The sequence below is a fragment of the Nomascus leucogenys genome, chromosome 1a (genome assembly GCF_006542625.1).
Source record: "Nomascus leucogenys isolate Asia chromosome 1a, Asia_NLE_v1, whole genome shotgun sequence".
NCBI lineage: Eukaryota > Metazoa > Chordata > Mammalia > Primates > Hylobatidae > Nomascus > Nomascus leucogenys.
The window spans coordinates 80,475,115-80,502,898 of record NC_044381.1 but is presented as its reverse complement, the minus strand read 5'-3'; the positions used below and the strand labels follow the sequence as shown (position 1 = coordinate 80,502,898).

The 27,784-nt window shown below is 43.7% G+C and overlaps 2 protein-coding genes across 3 annotated transcripts in view; one reads left to right on the top strand and one right to left on the bottom strand.

The window, feature by feature from the left end:
• Positions 1–16,529: 16,529 nt before the first annotated feature.
• Positions 16,530–18,416, bottom strand: LOC115834799 (PE-PGRS family protein PE_PGRS26-like). The gene has a single exon (XM_030811899.1). The coding sequence runs from the start codon at positions 18,391–18,393 to the stop codon at positions 17,854–17,856; it is 540 nt and encodes a 179-aa protein (XP_030667759.1). The 5' UTR covers positions 18,394–18,416; the 3' UTR covers positions 16,530–17,853.
• Positions 17,795–27,784, top strand: part of PPP2R5E (protein phosphatase 2 regulatory subunit B'epsilon) — a 178,470-nt gene continuing 168,480 nt past the window's right edge. Inside the window, exons 1-2 of one of the 2 annotated variants that reach the window (XM_030811884.1) lie at positions 17,795–18,421; positions 21,547–21,707. In XM_030811884.1, coding sequence (XP_030667744.1) covers positions 21,551–21,707 — 157 coding nt within the window. In that variant the 5' untranslated portion in view covers positions 17,795–18,421; positions 21,547–21,550. Of the gene's footprint in view, positions 18,422–21,543; positions 21,708–27,784 lie in introns of both variants that reach the window. The other variant, XM_030811876.1, reaches the window with a different exon arrangement.

Here is a 27,784-nt window from a genome sequence, read left to right as displayed (position 1 = left end):
GCCACCATGCCTGACTAATTTTTGTATTTTTAGTAGAGATGGAGTTTCACCATGTTGGCCAAGCTTGTTTTGAATTCCTGACCTCAGGTGATCCACCTGCCTTAGCCTCCCAAAGTGCTGAGATTACAGGCATCAGCCACTGCACCCAGCCCCCAGATTTTCTTTTCATGTTTTTTTGGTCAGCTTCTGGTTTGCTCCAGTTGTTATCATTACCATAGCAACTGTAATGTTAAATAATTGTTACTGATTGTTTTTGACCAATGCCCTGAGGGAAAAGACTTTTTGCACTGAGTTCTGAGTCAGATCAAATAAAGACAAGCCCTGTGAGTGGAGGTTTCCGGGGAACTGCCAGACAGGTCAAATAATGAGAATTCTGTGTGAATGGTGCTTTGGGGAGCTCTAAACCTATTTGGTTTTCTACAGTGGCTGCTAGGCTGTTCATTCGCCAAGATACAGAGTAGTTGGTTTTCAAGATTGCTATGGACCTAAAAAGATAGGGATGGGAATAGGACAAGATAAATTGTCACAAAGTTCACTGTTCTTAACAAGATTCAGCCATTTTTCTCGAATAAATGCTCCTGGAATTGCTGCAAAAAGTTTGTTATTGTACAGTGTTCCAAAGAAATTGATTTTGGCAATTTTTGTCAGTGTTTTCAGTGCTCTAATGAAAGAGTATATTTTCCAAAGTCTTTACTCTGTCATTCCCTCTGATGTCACTCCAGAACCTAAGGAAGATATACTTAGTGGTTTCTATATGCTTTGGATGGCTTTAGGCTCATCACAGTTCTAGAGAATAACATGCAACATGTTTCATCTTTCTAATACCACCAGTGTATTGTTACTCTTACTGTATATTGTGCACTGGAAAGCCCTGCATCTCAGTTTTACTATTTGACAAGCTTTTCAAGTTTTAGAATACATTCCATTTATTAATTGAAACCCAACATGCTGTCTAAATTTGCATCATTAGGGAAATTGAACTGGTTGTGTGATAGTGAAAGAAAGGGGAGCAATTCTAGATTCACATCTAATTTCAAATTCTCTTGTATGTCTTAGAAAGTTAACTTTACCCTTCTAAATCTCAGTTTTTTCATTTGTAAATAATATTACACCTACTTCCTGGGGTTATTGGAAGAACTCGGTAAGAGCCTAGCATGACTGCACAGAATAGGTGCCTAGTTAATACTGACCTCTCATTCCCTTCCACCTCTGCTAAATAAAGGGCTCGATTTCTTTAAAATTAGTTATAGTAGCTAATATAGAAAAATGAAAAAGAGAAACTGAAAAATGTGTCAGATGATTTTTGTTGTTCATTTGGCAAATTGTATGTAATCTTCTGCCACTGCAATCAGCAATGTCACATTGAATCAATTTACTATTCAATTACTGAACCACTGGTAAATCAATCTCTCTGATCCATAAACCAGCTGTCAATCATCTAGCTTTGAGATTACTCATAATTATATCTCCTGCATATTGGTGCTGCCTGGGTTTTGTGCATTTCACTGACCATTCACTTCCTTATCATGTAAAGTGTCAGTATTAAAACCACACAACTTTGTGGTCAACAGATTAGGAAATATGTATTTTGAAATTAAAGATCAGGCTGGGCGCAGTGGCTAAAAATACAAAATTAGCCGGGTGTGGTGGCACATGCCTGTAATCCCAGCTACTTGGGAGGCTGAGGCAGGAGAATTGCTTGAACCGGGGAGGCGGAGGTTGTGGTGAGCTGAGATTATGCCATTGCACTCCAGCCTGGGCGACAAGAGTGAAACTCTGTCTCAAAAAAAAAAAAAAAAAAGAAAGAAATTTAAGATCAAACTAAGTTTTAGAGCATCTTGAATGATTAGGGATTGTATAAAAGCTTGAACATATACTCATTGCTGACTCTACTTTTACTTAAAAGAATGAGAATTGATTGACTAATTCAACTAAGCCTTCCTAGTAAAGGAATATGACTTATATTGTCTTATATGCTCATTTTTCTCTGAAAGGGAAAACAGTCTTAACAAATGAGTTGATATTTGTGCAGTGGCTTATGACTGTAATCCCAGCTACTTGGGAGGCTAAGGTGGGAGGATAACTTGAGCCCAGAAAGTCGAGGGTGCAGTGAGCCAAGATCGTGCCCATCTCCAAAACACAAATGGGAGGATCACTTGAGGTCAGGAGTTCAAAACCAGCCTGGCCAACATGGTAAAACCCCATATCTACTAAAAAAAGCAAAAAAAAAAAAAAAAAAAAAAAAAAAAAAAAAAAAAGCCCAGTGTGCTGGCCTGTGCCTGTAATCCCAGCTGCTTGGGAGGCTGAGGTCTGAGAATCGTTTGAACTCTGTAGGTGGAGGTTGCAGTAAGTTGAGATCTCATCACCGAACTCCAGGCTGGGCAAGAATGAGACTCTGTCTCAAAAAACAACCACAATACAAAAAGAGCTTAAAAATATTTGGCCGGGCGCGGTGGCTCATGCCTGTAATCCCAGCACTTTGGGAGGCCGAGGCAGGCGGATCACGAGGTCAGGAGATCAAGACCATCCTGGCTAACATGGTGAAACCCCGTCTCTACTAAAAATACAAAAAATTAGCCGGGCGAGGTGGCGGGCGCCTGTAGTCCCAGCTACGTGGGAGGCTGAGGCAGGAGAATGGCGTAAACCCCGGGGGGCGGAGCCTGCAGTGAGCCGAGATCACGCCACTGCACTCCAGCCTGGGTCAAAGGGCGAGACTGTCTCAAAAAAAAAAATATTCATATCCTGGGGCTGGGCGCAGTGGCTCACGCCTGTAATCCCAGCACTTTGGGAGGCAGAGGTGGGTGGATCATGAGGTCAAGAGATCGAGACCATCCTGGCCAACATGGTGAAATCCCGTCTCTACTAAAAATACAAAAATTAGCTAAGCGTGGTTGCAGGCGCCTGTAATTCCAGCGACTCTGGAGGCTGAGGCAGGAGAATCGCTTGAACCCAGGAGGTGGAGGTTGCAGTGAGCTGAGATCACACCACTGCCCTCCAACCTGGTGACAGAGTGAGACTCTGTCTCAAAAAAAAAAAAAAAATCATATCCTTAAATCATGAATTCTACTTTCACAAATTTGAGGAAATAAAGATGTCATAAGTAGACATCCATTGGGTACATCTCAGGGCTACTGCTCCTACTCTTCTCCCTACCACCCCCAAGTGAAGAATCATCCAGCCCAAAATGTCAAGCTCCTTCTCCTCTTTTTCTCCTCCAGTGCACATGGAAACAGCAGAAAGCCGCCAACACTCATTTTGTGCAGTGAGTCTCATATCCTGACCACATTTGATTGGACCAGGTGAGGGTACCTGAGCTAACCTGGGCTAGGGTCGCTTTCCCAGGAACTTTGAATTAACACTAACGGATCCTTGCCTATGTTCTGGCTGCTCTATTAAATGAAGACAATGCAAAAATGAGAGCTTGACCTGCAATTTTGCCCAACCTAGCCTGCCCTTCAGAGAAAGTGAGAGGAGAATGACTGAAGCACAATCACAGCAAGGGACAGAGACAAAAAGGCCTGAGTGCGTTTCCATCCTACGGCTAGTCCCTGCTTGCTGAGGCTAAGGGCATCCCTGCCCAGAATCCTAATAGCAATTATCCCCCTTTGCATATGCCAGCTCCAGTAAGTCCCTGGTAAAGCTCCTGCTGCTCCAACTCAAGAGAGAGAACCCCAGATCCTGCTCAGTGCCTCAACATTGCAGAACAGAGGGAGTGAGGGAAATACTTAATTTCCAACTCTGAAGGTCTACCATGGAGAAGAGAGGAGCAGAAGGAAGAACTTAATACTGGTGGAGCACTTGGTAAAATGAAAATAAATATTCTTTTTTTTTTTTTTTGAGATGGAGCTTTGCTCTTGTCACCCAGGCTGGATTGCAACGGCACAATCTCGGCTCACTGCAACCTCTGCCTCCCGGGTTCAAACGATTCTCCTGCCTCAGTCTCCCGAGTAGCTGGGATTACAGGTGCCCACCATCACACTTGGCTAATTTTTGTATTTTTAGAAGAGACAGTGTTTCACCACCTTGGCCAGGCTGGTCTTGAACTCCTAACCTCAGGTGATCCACCTACCTCGGCCTCCCAAAGTGCTGGGATTACAGGTGTGAGCCTCTGCACCCGGTGAAAATAAATATTCTATGTGAACCACTTTAGACAGTTCCTGGCCCACAGTAAACAATACTTTTTTGTTGTTGTTTTATTTTCTGAGATTGAGTCTCGCTCTGTTGCCCAGGCTGGAGTGTAGTGGCACAATCTTGGCTCAGTGCAACCTCCGCCTCCCAGGTTCAAACAATTTTCCTGCCTCAGCCTCCCTAGTAGCTGGGATTACAGGTGTGTGCCACCACACTGGCTGATTTTTTGTATTTTTAGTAGATACGGGGTTTCACCATATTGGCCAGACTGGTCTCAAACTCCTAACCTCAAGGGATCCACCCGCCTCAGCCTCCCAAAGTGCTGGAATTACAGGCGCGAGCCACTGTGCCCGGCCTCTCATAGTAAACAATACTTTAAACAAACAAAAAGCAGGCCAAGTGTGCCAGGCCAGGCATGAAGGAGAATTCTGAGTATAACCAGTATCACCGCTTCTTTTTCTATTTTTTCCATTTTTTCCTCCTGATCATAAGATATTGCACCAAACTCTGGGCTTTCATAGTAATTAGTCCTTGTTCATAACATCTTGTAGTAGAGTAGAGTGATAGTAGTTTATTTTTTTTGAGCTGGAGTCTCGCTCTGTTGCCCAGACTAGAGTGCAGTGGCACCATCTCAGCTCACTGCAATCTCCGCCTCCTGGGTTCAAGCAATTCTTTGCCTCAGCCTCCTGAGTAGCTGGGATTACAGGTGCCCACCACCATGCCCGGCTAATATTTTTTGTATTTTTAGTAGAGATGGGGTTTCACCATCTTGGCTAGGCTGGTCTTGAACTCCTGACCTCGTGATCCACCTACCTCTGCCTCCCAAAGTGCTGGGATTACAGGCATGAGCCACCACACCCAGCTGAGTGATACTATTTATGTCTTTTTCATATTTGAGTTGCCCCAGAGTGCCAAGTAGGTACTTGAACGTATGGAATGTTATGTATGAGGGAATGATTAAATACAATAATGAAAGTTTGGTTAGGAAACTTCTATATGATGTGTTTGAAAGGCTTATGGAAATGTACTGATCATCATGAGATGATGAGTTCTCTTGAAGTTGAGCGTTTGCGACAGTTTGCCAATGAAGGCAGTGACTTTTAGCTAATTATAACTTGTTTCATTTTAGGGGTCAAGACAGCTGTGATTATATACTTTGAATGAGTCTCTTTCAATGCTTTTTTTTTTTTTTCAAAAATACTTTTTCATAAATACCCTGTTCCATTTGCCAATTGGGTCATCACTTGTTAACTGGGTCATCAACCTTCCAAATCAGAATATATGCTTCCTTGACTTAGAAATGCCATCAAACAGAACATTTTCAAGTACTGGAGATGACTACCGCCTATATCCTTGTTTTCAAAGCTCTTTAAACCGAAATTTCCTACAATATTTTCTGTTCATTAAGAAGAAAGTTGTTCTAATGCTAGGGCATGTTAAAAAGATAAAACTTAGGATACAAAAAAAGAAGCTTGATTTGGATTCACACTGAAATTTACCTCTACCTGCAAAGTGTGCTTCTCTCTAAAGACAGAATAGGGTTTCTTTATGTTTTTTGAAAAAGACTTAAATATCAAGGGAAATGAGCTGGAAAGGCATTATGTTTTCTAGGTACTCTACACAGCACTATATATAGAACAGAATGTGTCGCACAGGGGTCCCCAACCCTGGGCCACAGACCGGTATCAGTCCATGGCCTGTTAGGAACTGGACAGCAGGAGGTGAGTGGCAGGCAAGGCGGTATTACTGCCTGAGTTCGGCCTCCTGTCAGATCAGCTGCGGCATTAGATTCTCATAGGAGCGCAAACTCTACTGTGAACTGTGCATGCAAGGGTTCTAGGTTGCGTGCTCCTTACGAGAATCTAATGCCTGATGATCTGAGGTGGAACAGTTTCATCCCAAAACCACCCACTCAAGTCCCCACACCCCAGTTGGTGGAAAAATTGTCTTCCACAAAATCAGCCCCTGGTGCCAGAAAGGTTGTGGAGTGCTGGTATAGAGGATTTCTATGGGGAAGAGGTAGCAAACTAAGTTTAGAATTTCAGCGCCTTTCTTCTAGTCAGAATTCCTACCCAAGCTCTGCCACTTACTAGATGTATAACCTTGGAAAAGAAACTTAAGCTTTCTAGTCAGATATGGTGGCACCTGCCTGTAGTTCCAGCTACTTGGGAGGCTGAGTGGGGGATTGCTTGAGCCCAGGAGTTTGAGGTTACAGTGAGCTATGATTCAATCACTGCACTGCAGCCTGGGTGACAGAGACTCTGTCTCTAAAAATAATAATAAAGGCCGGGCGTGGTGGCTCACGCCTGTAATCCCAGCACTTTGGGAGGCCAAGGTGGGTGGATCATGAGGTCAGGAGATCAAGACCATCCTGGCTAACATGGTGAAACCCCATCTCTATTAAAAATACGAAAAAATTAGCCGGGCGTGGTGGCGGGTGCCTGTAGTCCCAGCTACTCGGGAGGCTGAGGCAGGAGAATGGCGTGAACCCAGGAGGTGGAGATGGCAGTGAGCCGAGATTGCACCACTGCACTCCAGCCTGGGGGACAGAGCGAGACTCTGTCTCAAAAAATAAAATAAAATAAAATAAAAATAAACTTAAGCTTTCTGTATCTTAGTTTCTGCATCTAAAAAAGTGGAATAATAGTGCCTACATCAATAGGTTATTTTGAGGATTAAACAAGATAATACGGCCAGGCTCGGTGGCTCACACCTGTAATCCCAGTACTTTGGGAGGCCGAGGCAGACAGATCACCTGAGGTCAGGAGTTCAAGCAGCCTAGCCAATATGGTGAAATGCTATCTCTACTAAAAATACAAAAATTAGCTGGGCGTGGTGGCGGGCGCCTGTAATCCCAGCTACTCAGGAGGCTGAGGCAGGAGAATCACTTGAACCTGGGAGGTGGAGGTTGCAGTGGGCCGAGATCGCGCCACTGCACTCAAGCCTGGGTGACAGAGTAAGACTCTGTCTCAAAAACAAAAAAAACCCAAACCAAACAAAACAAATGAAACAAAAACCAAGATAATACAAGTAAAGTGTCTGCCATAGTTCCTAGCTCATAGTGTTCAATGAATGGGAGTTATGGTGATGGAAGACTTGGACCATTGTTTCTACTTTCTTTACTTTATGATCTCATAAGAGGTCACAGTTAACCTCTGTATCTTATTAGTCTTTCCTTTGTAAGATGAAGAAAATAGTAGCCATAGGAAAATTATCTTAAAAGAAATTTTGTGATATATATTTCCACAGAGCAAATAATCCCTTATCTAATTAAAATTTCTTATTAGTTCTTGCAAAAAAAAAAAAAAAAAAAGAAAATAGTAGCCATATATTCAATTACTTGGATATACTAGCGGCAAATGACTTAAACACACAGAGATAACTTGGTATATAGTGTGAAAAGACCTGGCTCTTGGACAAACAGGATTCAAATTGTGGTTCCACTCATTACTAGCTGTCTGACATTGGGCAACCTCCTTGATCCTCAGTTTTCTTATTTTTGAAATGAAAATAATATGTATCTACAGAGTTAAGGCTCAAATTAAATACTGCATATGAAAATGCACTAAATTGCTATGCACATGCTTGCAGTTATTTTTACCAATACCATATGAGATTTTTACAAGTACCATGCTATGCATTGTCCTTATTGGTTTATTTTGTTTCAATAACACTGTGCTAAGATTTCAGTTTTCACCCTCTTTTGGTTGTCTTGCCTCGTAGAATGTGTTAGCTCTGATTCGTACTATGTTCATAGATTTTACCCAATTTTATTGATATCTCAAAAACAATGTTCTCTCTCTCTGATAGATAAGAAGCCTAGATGTAACACTCAAACGTAGGCTGCATTTTCTAAAATATGGCCTTGGTGTATTAAGAGACTCAGTAAAAATAACCTATTGAAAAGCAGCATACAGTTTGCTAAATAAGGCTTATTTCCATGTTTACTAGGTCATTGCGCTATACTTTCCTTGTGTTCTAGAAGGACTTAACTCTATATGCATAATTCCTTTTTAAATTTTTTTTTCCTGAGCTCCTTGTCACTTAGAAAATGTGTAGTTTTTTGTTTGTTTGTTTGTTTGTTTGTTTGTTTTTGAGATACAGTCTTGTTCTGTTACCCAGGCTGGAGTGCAGTGGCACCATCTCAGCTTACTGCAACTTCTGCCTCCTGGATTCAAGTGACCCTTCCACCTCAGCCTCCCGAGTTGCTGGGATTTCAGGTGTGCACTACCACGCCAGGCTAATTTTTTTGTATTTTTAGTAGAGAGGGAGTTTCATCATGTTGGACAAGCTGGTCTTGAACTCCTGACCTCAAGCCATCTGCCTGCCTCAGCCTCCCAAAGTGCTGGGATTACGAGTATCAGCCACCACGTCCGGCCAAAAATGCATAATTCTTAAGAATATCTTCTTTGAGTCTAAACTTAAGAAAAACAGAAATCAGCCGGGTGTGGTGGCTCATACCTGTAATCCTAGCATTTTGGGAAGCCGAGGTGGGTGGGTCACAAGGTCAGGAGTTCAAAATCAGCCTGACCAATATGGTGAAACCTCTCTCTACTAAAAAATACAAAAATTAGCCAGGCTTGGTGACGCATGCCTGTAATCCCAGCTACTCAGGAGGCTGAGGCAGGAGAATTGCTTGAACCCAGGAGGTGGAGGTTGCAGTGAGCTGAGATCACGCCACCGCACTCCAGCCTGGGTGATAGAACGAGGCTCCCTCTCAAAAAAAAAAGAAAAAAAAAAACAGAAATAAATTACACTTCATCAATTACATTAGGAAAGAACTCCTGGCAGGGTCACTTTAAATTATTTCCTTTCATGCTTAAGATTCATAAATGTTTCACTTAGTTCTCAACATTTAGAAAACCTCAGATTCAGAGTCTAAAAAATAAACTGAAGCTTGAAGAGGTTAAGTGACTTGCCTGTCAGGATCCTTTTGGGTGTCCATTGTAGAAATCAAACTCTACAGTGGCTTAAACAAAAAAGGGAATTTACTGGCTCATATAACTGAAACTAGCTTAGGTATAGCTGAATACAGCAGTTCCAACAAGGCTGATGGAACTTGGCATTTGCCAAAGTCTCTTCTAAAGGATTGGCTTCCTCTAGGATGAAGGAAGGAAAAGGGAGACAGTTATAAGCAGCTCTAACTTATATCATTTCATGGTTTCTGATCCAAGAGGAAGAGAGGCATCCCTCCTCCAGCATTCAAAAAGCAAATCTTGGGGAAGACCCAGTTGAGTCATATACCCATCTTGAGTCATGTACCCATCTCTCTGGGGGAGGAGGGAGGGAAAAGGAAGCACCATGAGTAACAGTCCCATCAGAATCACATAAAGTGAGGGAGGGTGTGGGCCTCACAGGAAAAGAAGGGGATGGTTGGGAGGCACATATTCAAAACACCAAGACCAGACCACTATTAAAGGCAGGGCTAGGATTAGAAACTGGAATCTCAGTCCTGGTGCAGTTTTAGAGGTTACAATGAGGATGAGAAATAGATAAGCTTAGAGCAAAAATACTTTGATTGTGTGTTTGTTTTTTGAGATGGAGTCTCACTCTGTTGCCCAGGCTGGAGTGCAGTGTTGCGATCTCGGCTCATTGCAACTTCCACCTCCCAGGTTCAAGCAATTCTCCTGCCTCAGCCTCCAGAGTAGCTAGGATTACAGGTGTGTGCCACCACGCCCAGCTAAATTTTTTTTTTTTTTTTTTTTTGAGATGAAGTCTTGCTCTGTAGCCCAGGCTGGCGTGCAGTGGCATGATCTCGGCTCACTGCAAGCTCCGCCTCCCGGGTTCACGCCATTCTCCCACCTCAGCCTCCCGAGTAGCTGGGACTACAGGCCCCCGCCACCACGCCCAGCTAATTTTTTTTTTTTTTTTTTTGTATTTTTAGTAGAGATGGAGTTTCACCGTGTTAGCCAGGATGGTCTCAATCTCCTGACCTGGTGATCCGCCTGCCTCGGCCTCCCAAAGTGCTGGGATTACAAGTGGGAGCCACTGCGCCCGGCCTAATTTTTGTATTTTTTAGTAGAGACAGGGTTTCACTATGTTGGCCAGGCTGGTCTTGAACTCCTGGCCTCAAGTGATCTGCTCACCTTGGCCTCCCAAAATGATGGGATTACAGGTGTGAGCCACTGTGTCTGGCCACCTCTTTGTTGTTGTTGTTGTTGTTGTTATTTTTTTTAGAGACAGGGTCTCATTCTTTTGCCCGGGCTAGAGTGCAATGGCATGATCATAGCTCACTGCAGCCTCAAACTCCTGGGCTCAAGTGCTCCTCCCATTTTAGCCGCCTGAGTAGCTAGGACACACAGGGCCACCTGAGTAGCTAGGACAACATTTGTGTACTACCAGATCTGACTAACTTTTAAATTCTTTTGTAGAGATAGGGGTCTTGCTATGTTGCCCAGGCTGGTCCTGACCTCCTGGGCTCAAGCCATCCTCTCTCCGTGGTCTCCCAAAGTGCTGGGATTACAGGTATGAGCCACTGCGCCCAGCCTGAGCCTCTTTTAAAAGAATATATATTAGAATGAAGGGCCAGGTGCGGTGGCTCACGCCTGTAATCCCAGGACTTTGGGAGGCTGAGGCAGGCAGATCACTTGAGGTCAGGAGTTCAAGGCTGGCCTGGCCAACATGGTGAAACCCTGACTCTACTAGAAATACAGAAATTAGCCAGGTGACGTGGCATGTGCCTGTAATCCCAGCTACTCAGGAGGCTGAGGCAGGAGAATCACTTGAACCCGGGAGGCAGACATTGCAGTGAGCCGAGATGGTGCCACTGTACTCCAGTCTGGGCAACAGAGTGAGACTCCATCTCAAAAAAGAAAAAAATTAGAATGAAGGTAAAGCTCTGAAATGAAGTCAAATAACCATTTTGTTCAGTTTTAGAGGTAAATGGATATTCTAAAATGGAAATCCCTGCTATTGCTAATGAATGCTCCCACACACACATTGTCTAATTTAGTGTAGAAGTAGATTGAGAGGCATGCCTCTGATTTCCCTGCTCCTTGTTTTCTTCCTGTCTCAGGGGGTATGCCAGAAGAAAATTTTGAGGAGGGGGGGAATCTCAAGAGAAAACTTCCTAAAGTTTAGTTTTTAGATGGCTAAGGAATTTTTTAAATTATTTTTTATGTTTTTATTTATTTATTTTTTTGAGACGGAGTCTCGCTCTGTCACCCAGGCTGGAGTGCAGTGGCGCGATCTCGGCTCACTGCAAGTTCCGCCTCCCAGGTTCATGCCATTCTCCTGCCTCAGCCTCCCGAGTAGCTGAGACTACAGGCGCCCATCACCATGCCTGGCTAATTTTTTGTATATTTTGTAGAGACAGGGTTTCACCGTGTTAGCCTGGATGGTCTCGATCTCTTGACCTCGTGATTCGCCCACCTTGGCCTCCCAAAGTGCTGGGATTACAGGCGTGAGCCACTGCGCCCGGCCTATTTATTTTTTTTGAGACAGAGTCTTACTCTGTCATCTAGGCTGGACTGGCATTATCTCGGCTCACTGCAACCTCCACCTCCCAGGTTCAAGCTATTCTCTGCCTCAGTCTCCCAAGTAGCTGGGACTAGAGGCATGCACCACCACACCCAGCTAATTTTTTTATTTTTTGTAGAGATGGGGTTTTGCCATGTTGGCCAGGCTGGTCTCAAACTCCTGGCTTCAGTGACCCACCCACCTCGGCCTTCCAAAGTGCTGGGGTTACAGGTGTGAGCCACCCACACCTGGCCAGATAAGGAGTATTAAAAATAAGAAAATAGACGACTGTGGTAATAAGTAGTATTTATCAAGCAGTTAATAGATGCAAGGCACTGTAGTAAATGCATAACATCATTTCAATTTGATGAGTATCCTGAGTTAGGAATTGTTAGTCTGCTTATTTACAGGTGAGGAAATCAAGGCTGGAGGAAGGGGTTAATAATCTGCCCTATCTCTTGACTGTCAGAGCTAAGATAACTTTGGATTTCAGCGTGGGTTCTCACCATCATGCTTATTATTAGGTATAGCTTTAAGCTCATTTAATTGTGTAATTTGACTATTTTACAAACAAAATTATTGCTTGTGGTACATTATTTTGTATTTTATCTTGTATGAAATAAAGGGCACTTAAAATTGGCTTTCTTGATGGGCATGGTGGTTCACGCCTGTAATCCCAGCACTTTGGGAGGCTGAGACGGGTGGATCACGAGGTCAGGAGATCGAGACCATCCTGGCTAACATGGTGAAACCCCGTCTCTACTAAAAAATACAAAAAAAATTAGCCGGGCGTGGTGATGGGTGCCTGTAGTCCCAGCTACTCAGGAGGCTGAAGCAGGAGAATGGCATGAACCTGGGAGGCGGAGCTTGCAGTGAGTGGAGATTGTGCCACTGCACTCCAGCCTAGGCGACAGAGCAAGACTCCGTCTCAAAAACAAAAACAAAAAAATTAAAAAAAAATTGGCTTTCTCTTCCTGGTTTTTTTTTTTTTTTTTTTTTTTTTTTTCCAACTCTGCTTCCTTGTCCGTGATATAAGGTCTCTCTGTCTTTTTTTTTTTTTTTTGAGACGGAGTCTTGCTCTGTGCCCCAGGCTGGCGTGCAGTGGCATGATCTCGGCTCACTGCAAGCTCCGCCTCCCGGGTTCACGCCATTCTCCTGCCTCAGCCTCCCGAGTAGCTGGGACTACAGGCGCCCGCCAACACACCCGGCTAATTTTTTGTATTTTTAGTAGAGACGGGGTTTCACTGTGTTAGCCAGGATGGTCTCGATCTCCTGACCTCGTGATCCGCCCGCCTCGGCCTCCCAAAGTGCTGGGATTACAGGCTTGAGCCACCGCGCCTGGCAGTCTCGCTGTCTTGATCCATCAGTGACACAGGGCTCTCACTAAGGACAGCGCAAGGGTCTTCTGATAGTCATCTCTGGAATGCAGCTTAAACTGCTAACTAGGGAACTGGACCACCTAAACACTTTAAATCTCAAGCAATAATTATACATATTAATCACATGGAAAGCTATGAATAAGCCACAACCTTTGAAGCACATCTGAAAATGTAACTAGAGTATTTAAACTGTGACCCAAGAAAATGTCACTGCTGAGGATGTTTCCTGGTGGATAAATGTAACTCAAAGAAATATGACACCAAAATCCCTGGTCTACAGTAGCCATGTGTATACTTTTTTCTTGTGTATACTCTTTTCTTTGAGAGGGAGTCTTGCTCTGTCATTCAGGATGGAGTACAGTGGCATGATCTCAGCTTACTGCAGCCTCCACCTCCTGGGTTCAAGTGATTATTGTGCCTCAGCCTCCTGAGTAGCTGGGACTACAGGTGCTAGCCACCATGCCCGGCTAATTTTTGTATTTTTAGTAGAGACAGGGTTTCACCATGTTGGCCAGGCTGGCCTTGAACTCCTGTTCTCAAGTGATCTGCCTGCCTCGCCTCCCAGTGTTGGGATTACAGGTGTGAGCCACCGCGCCTGCAGTGTATACTCTTTCTGTTGTTTTCCTAAGAGGCAGCTACTGCCTCAGGCTTTCTCACCCTCACTGTTCTTTCCTCTCAGTCCACGACCAGCTTCATGTACCCCCCCACTCCACACACACCAAACTAGTCTACCTCTGATGATGATATCTAATCAGCATAGGTCTTTTCCTCCTCTACTGGTTGACAATTGTTCTGACGATGCTTCTACTTATTATTTTAGTCCTCCTTTAGTTCACCAGCCAGCCATCATTTGATAGTCAGTGTCTTGGTCTCACCACGTGGCTAGCTCACTAGTAGATTCATGATAAGCTCAGCTTCGATATCTGGGAAGTGAATGCTTTCATCTGAGAGCAATAAACTACATTTTGTCACTTGATAATGGCCTCTCGGATGGCTATAATGTTTTTCTTTTCTTTTCTTTTTTTTTGTTTTTTGAGATGAAGTCTTGCTCTGTCACCCAGGCTGGAGTGCAGTGTTGCAATCTTGGCTCACTACAACCCCTGCCTCCTGGGTTCAAGCAATTCTCCTGCCTCAGCCTCCTGAGTAGCTGGAATTATAGACATCTGCTACCAAACCCGGCTAATTTTTGTATTTTTAATAGAGACGGGCTTTCACCATATTGGCCAGGCTGGTCTCGAACTCCTGACCTTGTGATCCACCTGCCTCGGTCTCTCAAAGTGCTGGGATTACAGGCGTGAGCCACTGCACCCGGCCTATAATGTTTTTCTTCACAGGCTCCATCATGTCACACTACAGAATCCAACTCCTGGGCTCAAGTGATCCTCCGACCTCCCCTCTAGAGTAGCTGGGACTGCAGGCCTGTGCCATTGTGCCTGGTTTCCAAACTTCTTTTTTTTGGGACAGGTTTTCACTTTCTCTCCCAGGCTGGAATGCAGTGGCATGATCGCAGCTCACTGCAGCATCAATCACCTGGGCTCAGGTGATCTTCCCACCTCAGCCTCCCAGTAGCTGGGACACCAGGAGCGTGCCACCAGGCCTGGCTAATTTTGAAATTTTTTTCATCGATAAGGGGTTTCACCATGTTGCCCAGTCTGGTCTCAAACACCTGGGCTCAAGTGATCCACCCTCCTCAGCCTCCCAAAGTGCTAGGATTACAGGCATTAGCTGTGACATCCAGCTGAAAAAAGTCTTCCAAATATCTGTGTATTTGTCCATAAAGTATAGACATACGCTACCATCATTAGCTTAACTCAGTCAAAATATACACTTAGAGCGAAGTTCAATTCTTAATAACAGTGGATGTAGGCTGGGCACGGTGGCTCACAACTGTAATCCCAGCACTTTGGGAGGCCGGGGAGGGGTGGATCATTTGAGGTCAGGAGTTCGAGACCAGCCTGGCCAACATGGTGAAACCCCGTCTCTACTTAAAATACAAAAATTAGCCAGGCGTGGTGGTACATGCCTGTAATCCCAGCTACTTGGGTGGCTGAGGCAGGAGGATCGCTTGAACCCGGGAGGTGGAAGTTGCAGTGAGTCAAGTTTGCGCCACTGTACTCCAGCCTGGGTGACAAAGCGAGACTCCATCTCAAAAAACAACAACAACAACAACAAAAACAGTGGATGTAAATTTACATTTCAAGTAGCCTTGATTTTTTTTTCTAGTCAAAATTTGGTTGAATTTATTAGATTGGTATTTTACTTTTGAAAAGTGGCAGTCAAAGATTTGATACTGGGCCGGGCGAGGTGGCTCACGCCTGTAATCCCAGCACTTATGGGCGGGTGGATCACAAGGTCAGGAGTTTGAGACCAGCCTGGCCAACATGGTGAAACCCCGTCTCTACTAAAAATACCAAAAAAAAAAAAAAGATTTGATACTGAAGAGTCAGTTCTAACATTTTCTTCTTGTTCTCCCGTGGTTTATTTGCAAAGGACTCTTAGAGTCATTTGTCTGTTTTATGAGGGTTAGTTTAACTAAACTTAGATAATATAATCAGTAAGTCCACTTAGTTGAATCCAGAAACTGCAATAAGAAACTGCAATAAGTCATATGTTGTCAGGGGCTGATTGGGTGGGCCCACCATTGCCAACCCCTAGGAATGGGTAACTCCCACTTTTCCCTCAGGACATCTCCTATGCTGTTCTAGGCCAAGGCACCATTCCATGGACTGAGGGCAGAGCCATTCACTCTATATAAAATAGTAGTTGACCATAATGCCTTTTAGATTAAAATTAAATGTAAATATATTTCTTAATACTTTCTTTTACTGCATCTGAGATAGATTGTCTTGCACTATTCTTGGAGTACCGAAACCCCTGGGATACATGGGAGAAATTACTAGTCCAGAGAACAATTTCTCACATAGGCAAGGATGTTTCCATTTTAAAAAACCTGCTCATTTCAGTTGCTCAGCCATTTTATAGAAAGTGAAATGACTTTGAAATGAATTGTCTTTATAGAGATCCATAATTTGCAAGCAAAATCCCCACTCTATGACATGTTCTAAGCAACAGCTGTGAGAATTTCAAACGTGCACTATGCTTTTAACAGTTCAACTGTTGCCAAGGGAAATTGAATTGGCTTCAAAATCTTCCTTGGTTTTAATTCTGAATTTACCCTCAATCAAAGATTGAAGAAACAGGTCCTTGGCTGGGACACTGAACTTTCATGAAGACTGTACAGGATATTGAGATACGGAAATTTAAGTTTCTTGAGGGTAGGAACTAGACTGCTGGTATTCTATAGTTAATACTTGGTGGTAATGAACTTTATCACGGCAAAAGTGGGCACTAGCCATACAGTGGCCAATCATCTGGAGTCAGTAGGGGGAGCCTGCTTCCATCTAAGAGTCATCTTTTCGTTTTCCATTTCAGTTCAAAGCAGGAATATTTTTATCTTTCATGGCACAAAATTATTTTTCCACTCAAGAGCCATTTCTGGGAGTGTGCAAAGAAAATTTCAAAACTCTAGTGTTTAACAACACAAACAGGAGAAATGCAAATGCATTTTTCGTTGTCACTTGTACATATGGTACATATAGTTTTATTTATATATAGCTCTATTCCCTAACCGTATCGAAAAGATGATATAATGCTGAGGGAAAAAAACTAGGCTATAGATCGACACACATTATTAACATAAAAAGAAAAAATACTAAAAGAAAGTATGCAAATACTGTAAGTGGTTATCTCTGAGTTGAGAAAATATGAATGTTAATTTTTTTGTCCCCCCCCCCCCCATTTTCTAAGTTTTGAGCAACTGGTACTCTGACGTTTGTAGTTGGCATTAATAATTTCTTTCTTTTTTCCCCTCAAAAAATGTATGTAGGGTGCATTCAAATACATTAATCCAAGAATATTATCTGGAAATGTACCATTTGGCCGTTTGCATTCACCAAGCATGCAAACACATCTCCAAATATCTCATCACTTGTTCTAGATAGATTTAAGTAGTCTTCTCCATTAACTCTTTCGGGTCCAACTTGCCAATTAAAATCTCGAAACTCCTAGTTTGGAGCTGGGTCTTTCCGAGCTCTGAGCAGCCGGCTGACCGGCGGGTTATTCTGAATGAATAGACTGCAAATTGTGGCGACAGCGTTCCCACCTGCATTAACTAAACGAGCGCTGGCCTCAACGCTACAGGGGTCTGATACTCAAAACAGACGTTTAAGGAAAAGGAGATGAGGTGAGAGAGAATTCGAAGAAGGTTCAGCGGAGAGCGACTGCTAGGGGTTTCAAGGGACCCATTTACACAAGCAGTGGCGCACCGGCGCGGGCGGGGGATCTTATTCTTGTCTACGCATCACGGGGTCGCGTCCAGAGTGGGACTCCCCAAACCCTGAGGGGCCACACTAGCTGCAGGGCGGGATCAAGTCTCGGGGGCTCCCCCACCCTTAGCCGACCCATGCCCTTGGACTCCTCCGGTCCAAGACGACCGCCGCCCAAAGGCTCCGCACAGCACGGAAAGCAAGCCCGCTGATCAGCTAGTCGCACACCTCCCGGAATTAAAGAGCTCCTCTCAGGCCCAGCGGCTTCTCGCTTCAGCCTGCCCCACCGCCGGGCGGAAGCGGCGGCTGCAACTCCCGAGATCCCGGCAGCATCCGGGTCCCTCATGCTTCGGCCCAATCCTCGACCTCCTCTCTTCCCACCCTCCAGTTTCTCCGCCCTCCTGCCGCCAATCCCTGATCAGGTCTCAGCCGAACATGCTGTCAGGGGAGTGAAGGCGGATACTGGCCAATGAGGCCTCGCTTCCCGTTTGAAGTCTCCAGTGGGCGGGCGCCGGAGGCGGGTGCTGCTGGCCAGAAGGTTCGGTTGCGCGTGTGCCATGGACTCAGCCGCCCGGTGATATTGACAATAGGAGAGAGAAAGGGGCATTGACTGGGACCCACCGCGGGTAGCGAAAGGTGGCTCTGGCAGCGGCGGCTCCAGCTCCTGCGGCTCCTCCTCCTTCTCCTGTCCCCTTCTCTTGCTGCCGCTGCAGATCCAGTCTTCGTCCCTCCCTTCCCCCCCTCCCCACGTCGTCGCCGCCGCCGCCGCCGCCGGGTCCGGGGCAACGAGCTGAGGCGCCGCCCGCCAGGAATGTGAGCGAGGAGCCACCGGCGGAGCCGCAACGGGGTCGGTGCCGATTTGATGGGACGGGCCCGCGGGGGAGGATCGTGAGGCCGCCGCCGCCACCGGAACGCTGAGGTTCGGGTCCGGCCGTGAGGCCTAGAGGCTCTGCCGCCGCGGAACCGGAGGGACCCCGCACCGGACAGCCGTCGCCCCGGGCTCCCCGCAGCTGCCCGGACCTCCCCCTGCACGTCCGGGTCCCGCCGCCCGCCCCCGCTGCGGCCACCTCGCCCGTCTCCCGCCCCTCGAAGCCACAGATCATCTTCGGATTCTTCTCCAGAAGCTTCAAGGTAACTTCGTCCCTCCAGCAACGCGGCTCGCCCGATTCCCTTCTTCCTCCCGGTCCTCCTGGGGAACCTATGGGGCACCGGCCTTGGGAAGGCCTGGCAGGGCAGGCGAGGGGTGCGGTGGGGTGGGGTGCGGGTGCGGGCTCGGGAGCGCCCGTCCCACTTGTCTGATTTACCTACAAATGCTTCTGATGATACCTCTCATTCACTCTGCCCCCTCCCCCCGTTTTCTCCACCTTCTGGGATTGGAGGCGTTTTCTTGCCCCCCTTTATCCACTGGCGGGGGCGGGGAATAAAGGGGGGTTTGGTGTGAGGAGGATTCTCTAGCAGCTTATCGTCTCCAGGGCTTGGGGTGTGGGTTAGGAGCAAAGGGAGTATGTAAGCATCCCCACAGACAAACCCCTTCCCTGTCTTTCCCTACTTCCCCTTACCCCCTTTGGATTATCCTGAGCCATGGAAATGCCCCGTGCCTGCTGATTAGAGGATGATAAAGCTTCGGGAGCGCTGGCCCAGGGCGAAACCTGTTTCCCTGGGCTTTGCACGGACCCGCTGTTACCTTACGTTCAGTTTTGCAGTGCTTCAGGGTTGCGATCCTTGACGTTTATTCTGGGCCTCGGGCATAAGGGGTAAATGATTTTTTTAAAAGCCACCTATATATCGTCTGTAGAGATGAGAGATAAGGAATAAAGAAGAGACAAAAAGAGTGATGGAGGAAGAGGATTTACTGAAATTTTGTAGTGTTAGAGTTAGAATGAAGTCTAAATGATTCACATACCCGATTGGAAAATCGGCCCCTAAATTTACAACGTACAAATAAGATGTGGAGCTTTTGGCTGATGCAGTCATTTTGATATTTTAAAGTGATCTTAACATCTATAGTCATTCATAGTTTCTGATTCTATTTGGAATCCATCACATTATATTAAGGCTAAATTAGGTAGATTTTTAAAAACTTTTTTTTTTTTTTAAAGAAAACCAAAGAAGACTTCCGAATTCCAAACGTCAACATCACATGTGTGTATGTGTTTTTAAATGTTTTTGTTATTTTTACATTGTCAAAATCCACGTAATCCAGGTAACTTTTTATTCTCACGTGTTCAGGAAGAAATTCCCTTACTCTTTTATTTAGAAGTTAAAAACCACTTGTCTTGTGTATTGGAATGACAGGTGAGTAATTGCATTTCAGCATTTCCCCCATATGCATTACTTCTATCTGAGTCTGCCATTAGTCTTGCATGAAGCCTCAGTGCCATGGAAATGATGGCATCTGTTTAAATTGGTGAATGAAATTAAGCTTAACGCTTGTTACTTTCAGGAAATAGCCTTCATTTTAATAACTCGAGAGGGTTAAACAATGCAAAAGTGCTGTTCAGTTCCATAAGTTTGATGGAATGAAAATTGGTATTTGATGATGAACTTCAAGGTCTAAACCTCAAGGGAAGTCAACTTGGTTGTTTCAGTAGGCTGTGAATTTATGTTTTCAGTTCAACTTTGGTGCTTGATTTTCTCATAGTTTTTATTAAGCTTTAATAACGTAAGGTGGCTTTATTCAAAAAGAAGACTTATTTGAAATATTTTAATTATGCCTTTTATGTGTTTTGAAGTAATCTAGCCTGTCCTCATTTGCAGCGTGGTATAGTTTATCATAGCTAACATAGCACATCCCATTAAAAGTTATGCCTAGATAGTTTCAGTAGAAGTAAATTTCACCTTGCTGTGATACATTGGTATAGATTCTTGAAGTACACTAAGGGTTTCAACAACTCCAGAACCCGTTCATAATATTAAATATCTTGGGAAAATGTATCGATGGAAGTTTTCCAGCTACAGAATAGCTCCAAAAATTACTTGAAGATGTGAAGAGCTTTGCAGTTAGAAAATGGGCAGGCAGCATAGATTTCTTTAAGCCTAGATGAGTATCTTTAATGCTTATAATGGAGTGGCACAATACATTAGAGTTCTGATATTGTTTCCATGATACTTACATTATTTTCACTAAATTTTCATGTTTTCCTATTAACATATGACTTTTCTTTTCTTTGTTTCTTTCTTTTTTTTTTTTTTTTTTTTTTTTTTTGAGAAAGAGTTTTGCTCTTACTGCCTAGGCTGGAGTGCAATGGCACAATCTTGGCTCACCGCAACCTCTGCCTCCCGGGTTCAAGTGATTCTCCTGCCTCAGCCTCCCGAGTAGTTGGGATTACAGGCATGCACCACCATGCCTGGCTAATTTTTGTATTTTTTTTTTTTTTTTTTTTTTTGTAGAGATGGGGTTTCTCCATGTTGGTCAGGCTGGTCTTGAACTCCCAACCTGAGGTTATCCGCCTGCCTTGGCCTCCCAAAGTGCTGGGATTACAGGTGTGTGCCACCCTGCCTGGCTTTTTCTTTGAGATGGAATCTTGCTCTGTCACCCAGGCTGGAGCGTAGTGGTGCCATCTTGGCTCACCGCAACCTCCGCCTCCTGGGTTCAAGCGGTTCTCCCTTCTCAGCCTCTTGAGTAGCTGAGATTACAGGTGCATGCCACTGCGCCTGGCTAATTTTTGTATTTTTAGTAGAGACAGGGTTTCACCATGTTGGCCAGGCTAGTGTCAAACTCCTGACCTCAAGTGATCTGCCCACCTCGGCCTCCCAAAGTGCTGGGATTACAGGAGTGAGCCACCGGCCCAGCACTTTTTTTTTTTTTTTTTTTTTTTTAAAAGACGGAATCTCACTCTGTCACTCAGGCTGGAGTGCAATGGTGGGATCCTGGCCCACTGCAACCTCCGCCTCCCAGGTTCAAGCGATTCTTTTACCTCAGCCTCCCGAGTAGCTGAGATTACAAGCACCTGCCTTCATGCCCAGCTAATGTTTGTAATTTTGTAGGGACTGAATTTCACCATGTTGTCCAGGTTGGTCTTGAACTCCTGACCTCAAGTGATCCACCCATCTCAGCCTCCCAAAGTTCTGGAATTACAGGCGTGAGCCATTGCGCCTGGCCAAGATAAGACTTTTCTTAACTGATTTTATTTTCTTTAGCACATATTCCCATTTTCATGAATATTGTGTATGGGAATTTTAGAATTTGTGTGACTCACATGTATGCTTCTACCTTGGGAATGTATGGGTTTATGATACTTTTTTCTCTTCAGTAGGGATATGTCCTCAGCACCAACTACTCCTCCATCAGTGGATAAAGTAGACGGATTTTCTCGGAAGTCCGTCAGAAAAGCCAGACAGAAGAGGTCGCAAAGTTCCTCACAGTTTAGGTCTCAAGGCAAGCCTATTGAGTTAACACCTCTGCCGCTGCTAAAAGGTAAGGCTCCTGACCAGGTGATGCATTCTTTTTCAATTGATCTTTCTACATCTATATATAATTTCCTTTTTGTAGAGTTTTATATGTGTTGTGAATTGAAGGGATGGGATACTTCACATACATTGAAGTTACTAATGTGTGACCAGATATACCCACTCTCCTTTTTAAAGGCTCAATTTAGTCTGTCTTTTGGCAAGTTAAAACAAACTTATTATCAGGAGACCATCTCACATTGGTGAGTAGGTAAACTAAGTGCTAGAGAAACTTTAAGATGTCTGGGTTTGTGTTTTTCATTTTTTCTTCTGTTGACATTTAGGAATACATTATATGCAATGACAGCTACAGATTATCCTGTCTTAGGAAGTAGACCCTAGTAGAGGAGATGGTACCATTCATTAATTTACATATAGAAAATGGTATTTGGAAGAATTCATTTTTAAAAATCAAGAAAAAATTGTCCATTTATAGTTGTTTACATGCACTCTTGTTTTCAGATAGTACAAGTAGAAAAGGTGTATGATGATCATACTTGTTTAGTGTGATCTTTTCTTTGAAATTTGTTAATTTTTTAATTTTAATTTTTATCTTTTGAGATAGAGTCTCCCTCTGTTGCTCAGGCTGGTTCACAGCAACCTCCACCTCCTGGGTTCAAGTGATTTTCCTCCCTCAGCCTCCCGAGTAGCTGGGAGCACAGGTGCCTGCCACCATGCCCAGCTAATTTTTGTATTTTTAGTAGAGACAGCGTTTCACCATGTTGGTCAGGCTGGTCTTGAACTCCTGACCCCAGGTGATCTGCCAACCTTGACCTCCCAAAGTGCTGGGATTACAGGTGTGGGCCACCGCGCCTGGCCTGAAATTTGTTAAAAACAAGTTTTTTGGTTGGTTCTATTTTCTTTTTCTTTTTTTTTGAGACGGAGTCTCGCTCTGTTGCCCAGGCTGGAGTGCAGTGGCGCGATCTCGGCTCACTGCAAGCTCCGCCTCCTGGGTTCACGCCATTCTCCTGCCTCAGCCTCTCCGAGTAGCTGGGACTATGGGCGCCCGCCACCACGCCCGGCTAATTTGTTTTTGTATTTTTAGTAGAGACGGGGTTTCACCGTGGTCTCGATCTCCTGACCTCGTGATCCGCCCGCCTCGGCCTCCCAAAGTGCTGGGATTACAAGCGTGAGCCACTGCGCCTGGCCTGGTTGGTTCTATTTTCTTTTGAGACAATCTCATGCTGTCACTCTGGCTAGAGTTCAGTGGGGACAGAGTGAAAGTGCAGGTTGAGGCTGGGCGTGGTGGCTCACGCCTGTAATCCCAGCACTTTGGGAGCCCGAGGCAGGTGGATCATGAGGTCAGGAGTTCGAGACCAGCCTGGCCAACATGGTGAAACCCTGTCTCTACTAAAAATACAAAAATTAGGTGCAGTGGTGGACACCTGTAATCCCAGCTACTTGGGAAGCCGAGGCAGGAGAATTGCTTGAACTGGGAGGCAGAGGTTGAAGTGAGCCAAGATCGTGCCACTGCACTCTAGCCTGGGTGACAGAGCAAGACTCTGTCTCGGGGGGAAAAAAAAAAGAAAGTGCAGGTTGGGGCTCACTGTGGCCTCTGTCTCCTAGGCTCAAGTGATCCTCCCTTTCCCGAGTAGCTGGGATCAACTTCCCGAGTAGCTGGGACTACAGAAGCGTGCCACCACGCCCAGCTAATTTTTCCGTTTTTTTGTAGAGATGGGGTTTTGCCATGTTGCAGAGGCTGGTCTTGAATTGCCATGGTGTTCCCGTGCCAGGATTGTAGGCGTGAGCCACCATGCCCGGCCCAACACGTTTTTAATATGAAGTTTTTCTAAATTAGGCATTTCAACTTTTGTTTGGGTATGTGGTTACTTTTTGTCCCTTTTAATTTTCATCATGTTTGCTTCATGTTTATGAACAGGAGTTGTTTGAAAAATATCAGAACATAGCTTTTATAGTGTGGAAACTATCAGAATTTACCTTTGAAGGTGGGTGTTTATGTGCTGAATACTGAAGAATGAGGGAAAGGGGATACGAACAACACAATGAGCTGTAGTGTGGCTTGGAGGAAACCAGGCAACCTGGTTTGCTAGTTCATTATTGCAGACTTATTTCTGTAACAGTTTGTGAAATCAGAAGGTATTATAAGAAAAACTGGAATGTAACCGGAAAAGATCCTCAAAATTTAGCTTAGGATATTTCAAGCTTCTATTTTTTCCATATGAATACTTTTTTTAAAAAAAGGAGAGAGATTCATAAATAAGATTCCAATGTTTATACAAAATTTTTGGAAACTGAATACTGATTACTGTAAAGATGACATATCTACCAGTCAGTAAAGATGAGCTCCTAGGAGCTTTGGGGGAGAAAATTTTGACTAGAGATTTTGCTGGTAAAAATGAAAATAGTCATTATGAGGCTTTGGAAAGAAAATGTAGGAAACACTGTAGATTGAACTATGCTTGAAATATAAAGTTGGGAGACACTGATTTTTAGTAATCTATTTAATCTGAAGTAGATATGTAATAGCTGTTAACTTCTATATCTGTGAAGGACTTCATTCTGAGGAAGCCAGTTAAACTTTTTTTTAGGGTTAGAAGGAATTTAAAAACTTACACTAATTTCTTGGATCTTATGGTAAACAATTAAATTAGGACTTCACTGACCACTCATAGTCAGGGTATTGGTTTTGTGGGTAGTGAAAGAAGCATGCATGAGAAGAATTTGGACACATGCTTTAATGTATTTTTTCTTTAATGCTTTAATGTCTTTTTTCTCATTTTAAAAAATTATGGTAAAGTATACATAACATAAAATTTACCATCTTAACCATGTTTAAATGTGCATTAAGTGCCTTGACATTGTCATGCAACCATCCCTACCATCCATCTCCAGAACCTTTTCATTTTCCCCAACTGAAGCTCTGTACCTATTAAACACTAACTCCCTGTTTCCCCCACCAGCCCTTGGCAACCACCATTCTGTTTTTTGTTTCTATGAATTTTACTACTCTAGGAACCTTCTATAAGTGATGCCGTGCAATATTTGTCTTTTTGTGACTGGCTTATTTCACTTAGTCTAAATGTCTTCAGTGTTCATCTCTGTTGTAGCAGGTGTCGGAATTTCATTCTTTTTTAAGGCTGAATAATTTCAGTGTATATACATACCATATATTTTTTAATCCATTAATTCATTGATGGACACTTGGGTTGCTTCCACCTTCAGGCTATTGTGAATAATGCTGCTGTGACCATGATGTACAGATACCTGTTTAAGTTCTGGCTTTCATTTCTTTTGGGTATGTACCCAGACGTGTAATTGCTGGATCATATGTTGAATTTTTTCAGGAATTGCCATACATATTGCCACAGCAACTGGACCATTTTTCATCCCCATTAGCAATGCATGAGGGTTCCAGTTTTCTATATCCTCACCATGACTCATTTTCTGCTTTTTGATTTTTTGATAATAGTCATTATAATGGGTATGAAGTGGTATTTCGGTGTGATTTTGATTTGCATTGCCCTGATGATTAGTGATGTTGAGCATCTTTTCCTGTGCTTTTTGGCCATTTCTATATCCTTTTTCTCACTTTTAAAAGTGAAGTCTGCTAGTATTGCCAGTTTTCCAAGAACTCTGCTTTCCAAGAATGTGATTTTTTGAACTTGTATATTTTTCCAGTATGAGAGAATTGGAGAGTAACAGGACTATATACTCACAAACCTAATTCCAGATTGACTAACAGTGATTGTTATGTAGTAAGCACATTCTGGGTAAATATTCTGGAGAGTATTCTATAAATTAGATATCCATCTCTGTCTGTAGAATAACATAAGGAAGTATAATCAGAAATAGACTTCAGTAATGTATATTTGCTCTTGATTTTCTAGGAAGTAATTTATGGAATATAAAGAAGATATAGGAGGAATTTCTTTTCTAGGATTTTATTTTTTTTGGCCATTGCCTTAAGAGAAACCAGGATAAACACTATATGCATGCTAAAGGATAGTTATTGATTTAATTTTCTATAGTATTGCTTTGACTAAATTGGGTTAATTTTATTTGGAGTACAAAATAAAATGTGGTTGAATTTTGTGAGTTATTTTAAATAATGAAGTAAAAGAGGTGTCCTTAAGGTCTTTAATTTCAGGGGAGTTTGAATATGATAATTATATAAACAGTGATTATATAACTCATCTTTTTAATATGTCATTTTTGAATGCTCAGATATGCATTAATAACCACTTGTTTTGTGCATATGCATTATCAGAATGTTTATTATATACATCATAATCTTTGACAGATTTATAAATAATACTGCATTAATTCTTAGCATTTTAAAGTCTGTTCACTTGCAAAACTGCAACATAATGTGAAGGGAAAGTTTTTGTTTTGCCCTATTTCTTTTCTTTTTTTTTTTTTGAGATGGAGTTTTGCTCTTGTTGCCCAGGCTGGAGTACAGTGGTGCGATCTCAGCTCACTGCAACCTCTGCCTCTTGGTTCAAGTGATTCTCTTGCCTCAGGCTCCTGAGTAGCTGGGATTACAGGTGTCCACCACCACACCAAGCTAATTTTTTTGTATTTTTAGTAGAGACGTGTTGAGACCAGCCAGCCTGGTCTCAAACTCCTGACCTCAGGTGATCCACCTGCTTTGGCCTCCCAAGGTGCTGGGATTACAGGCGTGAGTCACTGCGCCCAGCCTATTTTGCCCTATGTCTAATAGGTGGGGTTTTGAAATCTGTATCACTGATGTTATTTCCTGTAGAAAGCAACACCACCTGTAATTCTGTATAAATATACCTGGTTTTTCCCTATATGTATGTTAGGAAATTATAGGATGAACTTTGCAAAGATAGACATTTACATTTTCTCTATCTTTATATGCTTTTGTGAAAGTGTTTCTGGAGAGTCTTAACATTTTTGAGGCTGGGTATAATCCTAGCACCTATAATCCTAGCACTTTGGGAGACTGAGTTGGGAGGCTCGCTTAAGCCCAAGAGTTTGAGACCAGCCTACGCAACATAGTGAGACCTCATCTCTACAAATAATGTAAAAAATTAGCCAGGGTGGTGGTGTGCACCTGTGGTCCCAGCTACTTGGGAGGCTGAGGCAGAAGGATTGCCTGAGCCCAGGAGGCTGAGGCTGCAGTGAGCTGTGATTGTTCCACTGTGTCCAGTGTGGCTGACAGAGTGAGACCTTTGTCTCAAAAGAAAAACGTTTTTTTCTTTGAGTCTAAAAGATTCTTACTCATTCACTGATAGGGAAAACCTAGTAGAGGTTTAGTTTCTTATTTACTTGATAAGAAAGTAAAATCTTGGGGGAGGCCGACAGGGGGTGGGTCATTTGAGGTCAAGAGTTTGAGACCAGCCTGGCCAACAGGGTGAAACCCCGTCTCTACTAAAAATCCAAAAATTAGTGGATGTAGTGGTGTGCATCTATAATCCCAGTTACTCAGGAGGCTGAGGCAGGAGAGTCACTTGACCCCGGGAGGTGGAGGTTGCAGTGAGCTCATATTGTGTCACTATAGACTCTGTCTTTAAAAAAAAAAAAGAAAATCAAGACTTGGATACTTTCCTTACACTTACACAGCAGGACATGAAGCAAGCCTTGACTGTTATCTAGGTAAGTTGTTGAATAAGACAGTCAAACTAAACACTTAGGCAAGCACACAAACACACACACACTAATTTATGTTAATAATAATCAGTGGTAGTACCACCTGGCTGGGTGATTCATGTTCTCTCCTCACCCCAGCCTCCTGTGCCTCATTTCCTTGCGTTGACTTTAAGCGATTCTATAAGTTTAGATTTGGGTGAACGTTTTTTGAAGAATATTGCCTTTTTGAAGATGGAATTATAGTGAAAGTGGCATTGTTATTTCTTTTGTTTGTTTGTTTTTTTGAGACAAGTCTTGCTCTGTCACCCAGGCTGGAAGTGCAGTGGCGCAATCTCGGCTCACTGCAACCTCTGCCTCGAGGTTCAAGCGATTCTCCTGCCTCAGCCTGCCGAGAATAGCCGGGATTACAGGTGTCCGCCACCACACCTGGCTGATTTTTGTATTTTTAGTAGAGACAAGGTTTCTCCATGT

Bases quoted from the DNA above. Each gene is read 5' to 3' on its own strand.
- LOC115834799 (XM_030811899.1), bottom strand. From the start codon at position 18,393: ATGATCTGTGGCTTCGAGGGGCGGGAGACGGGCGAGGTGGCCGCAGCG.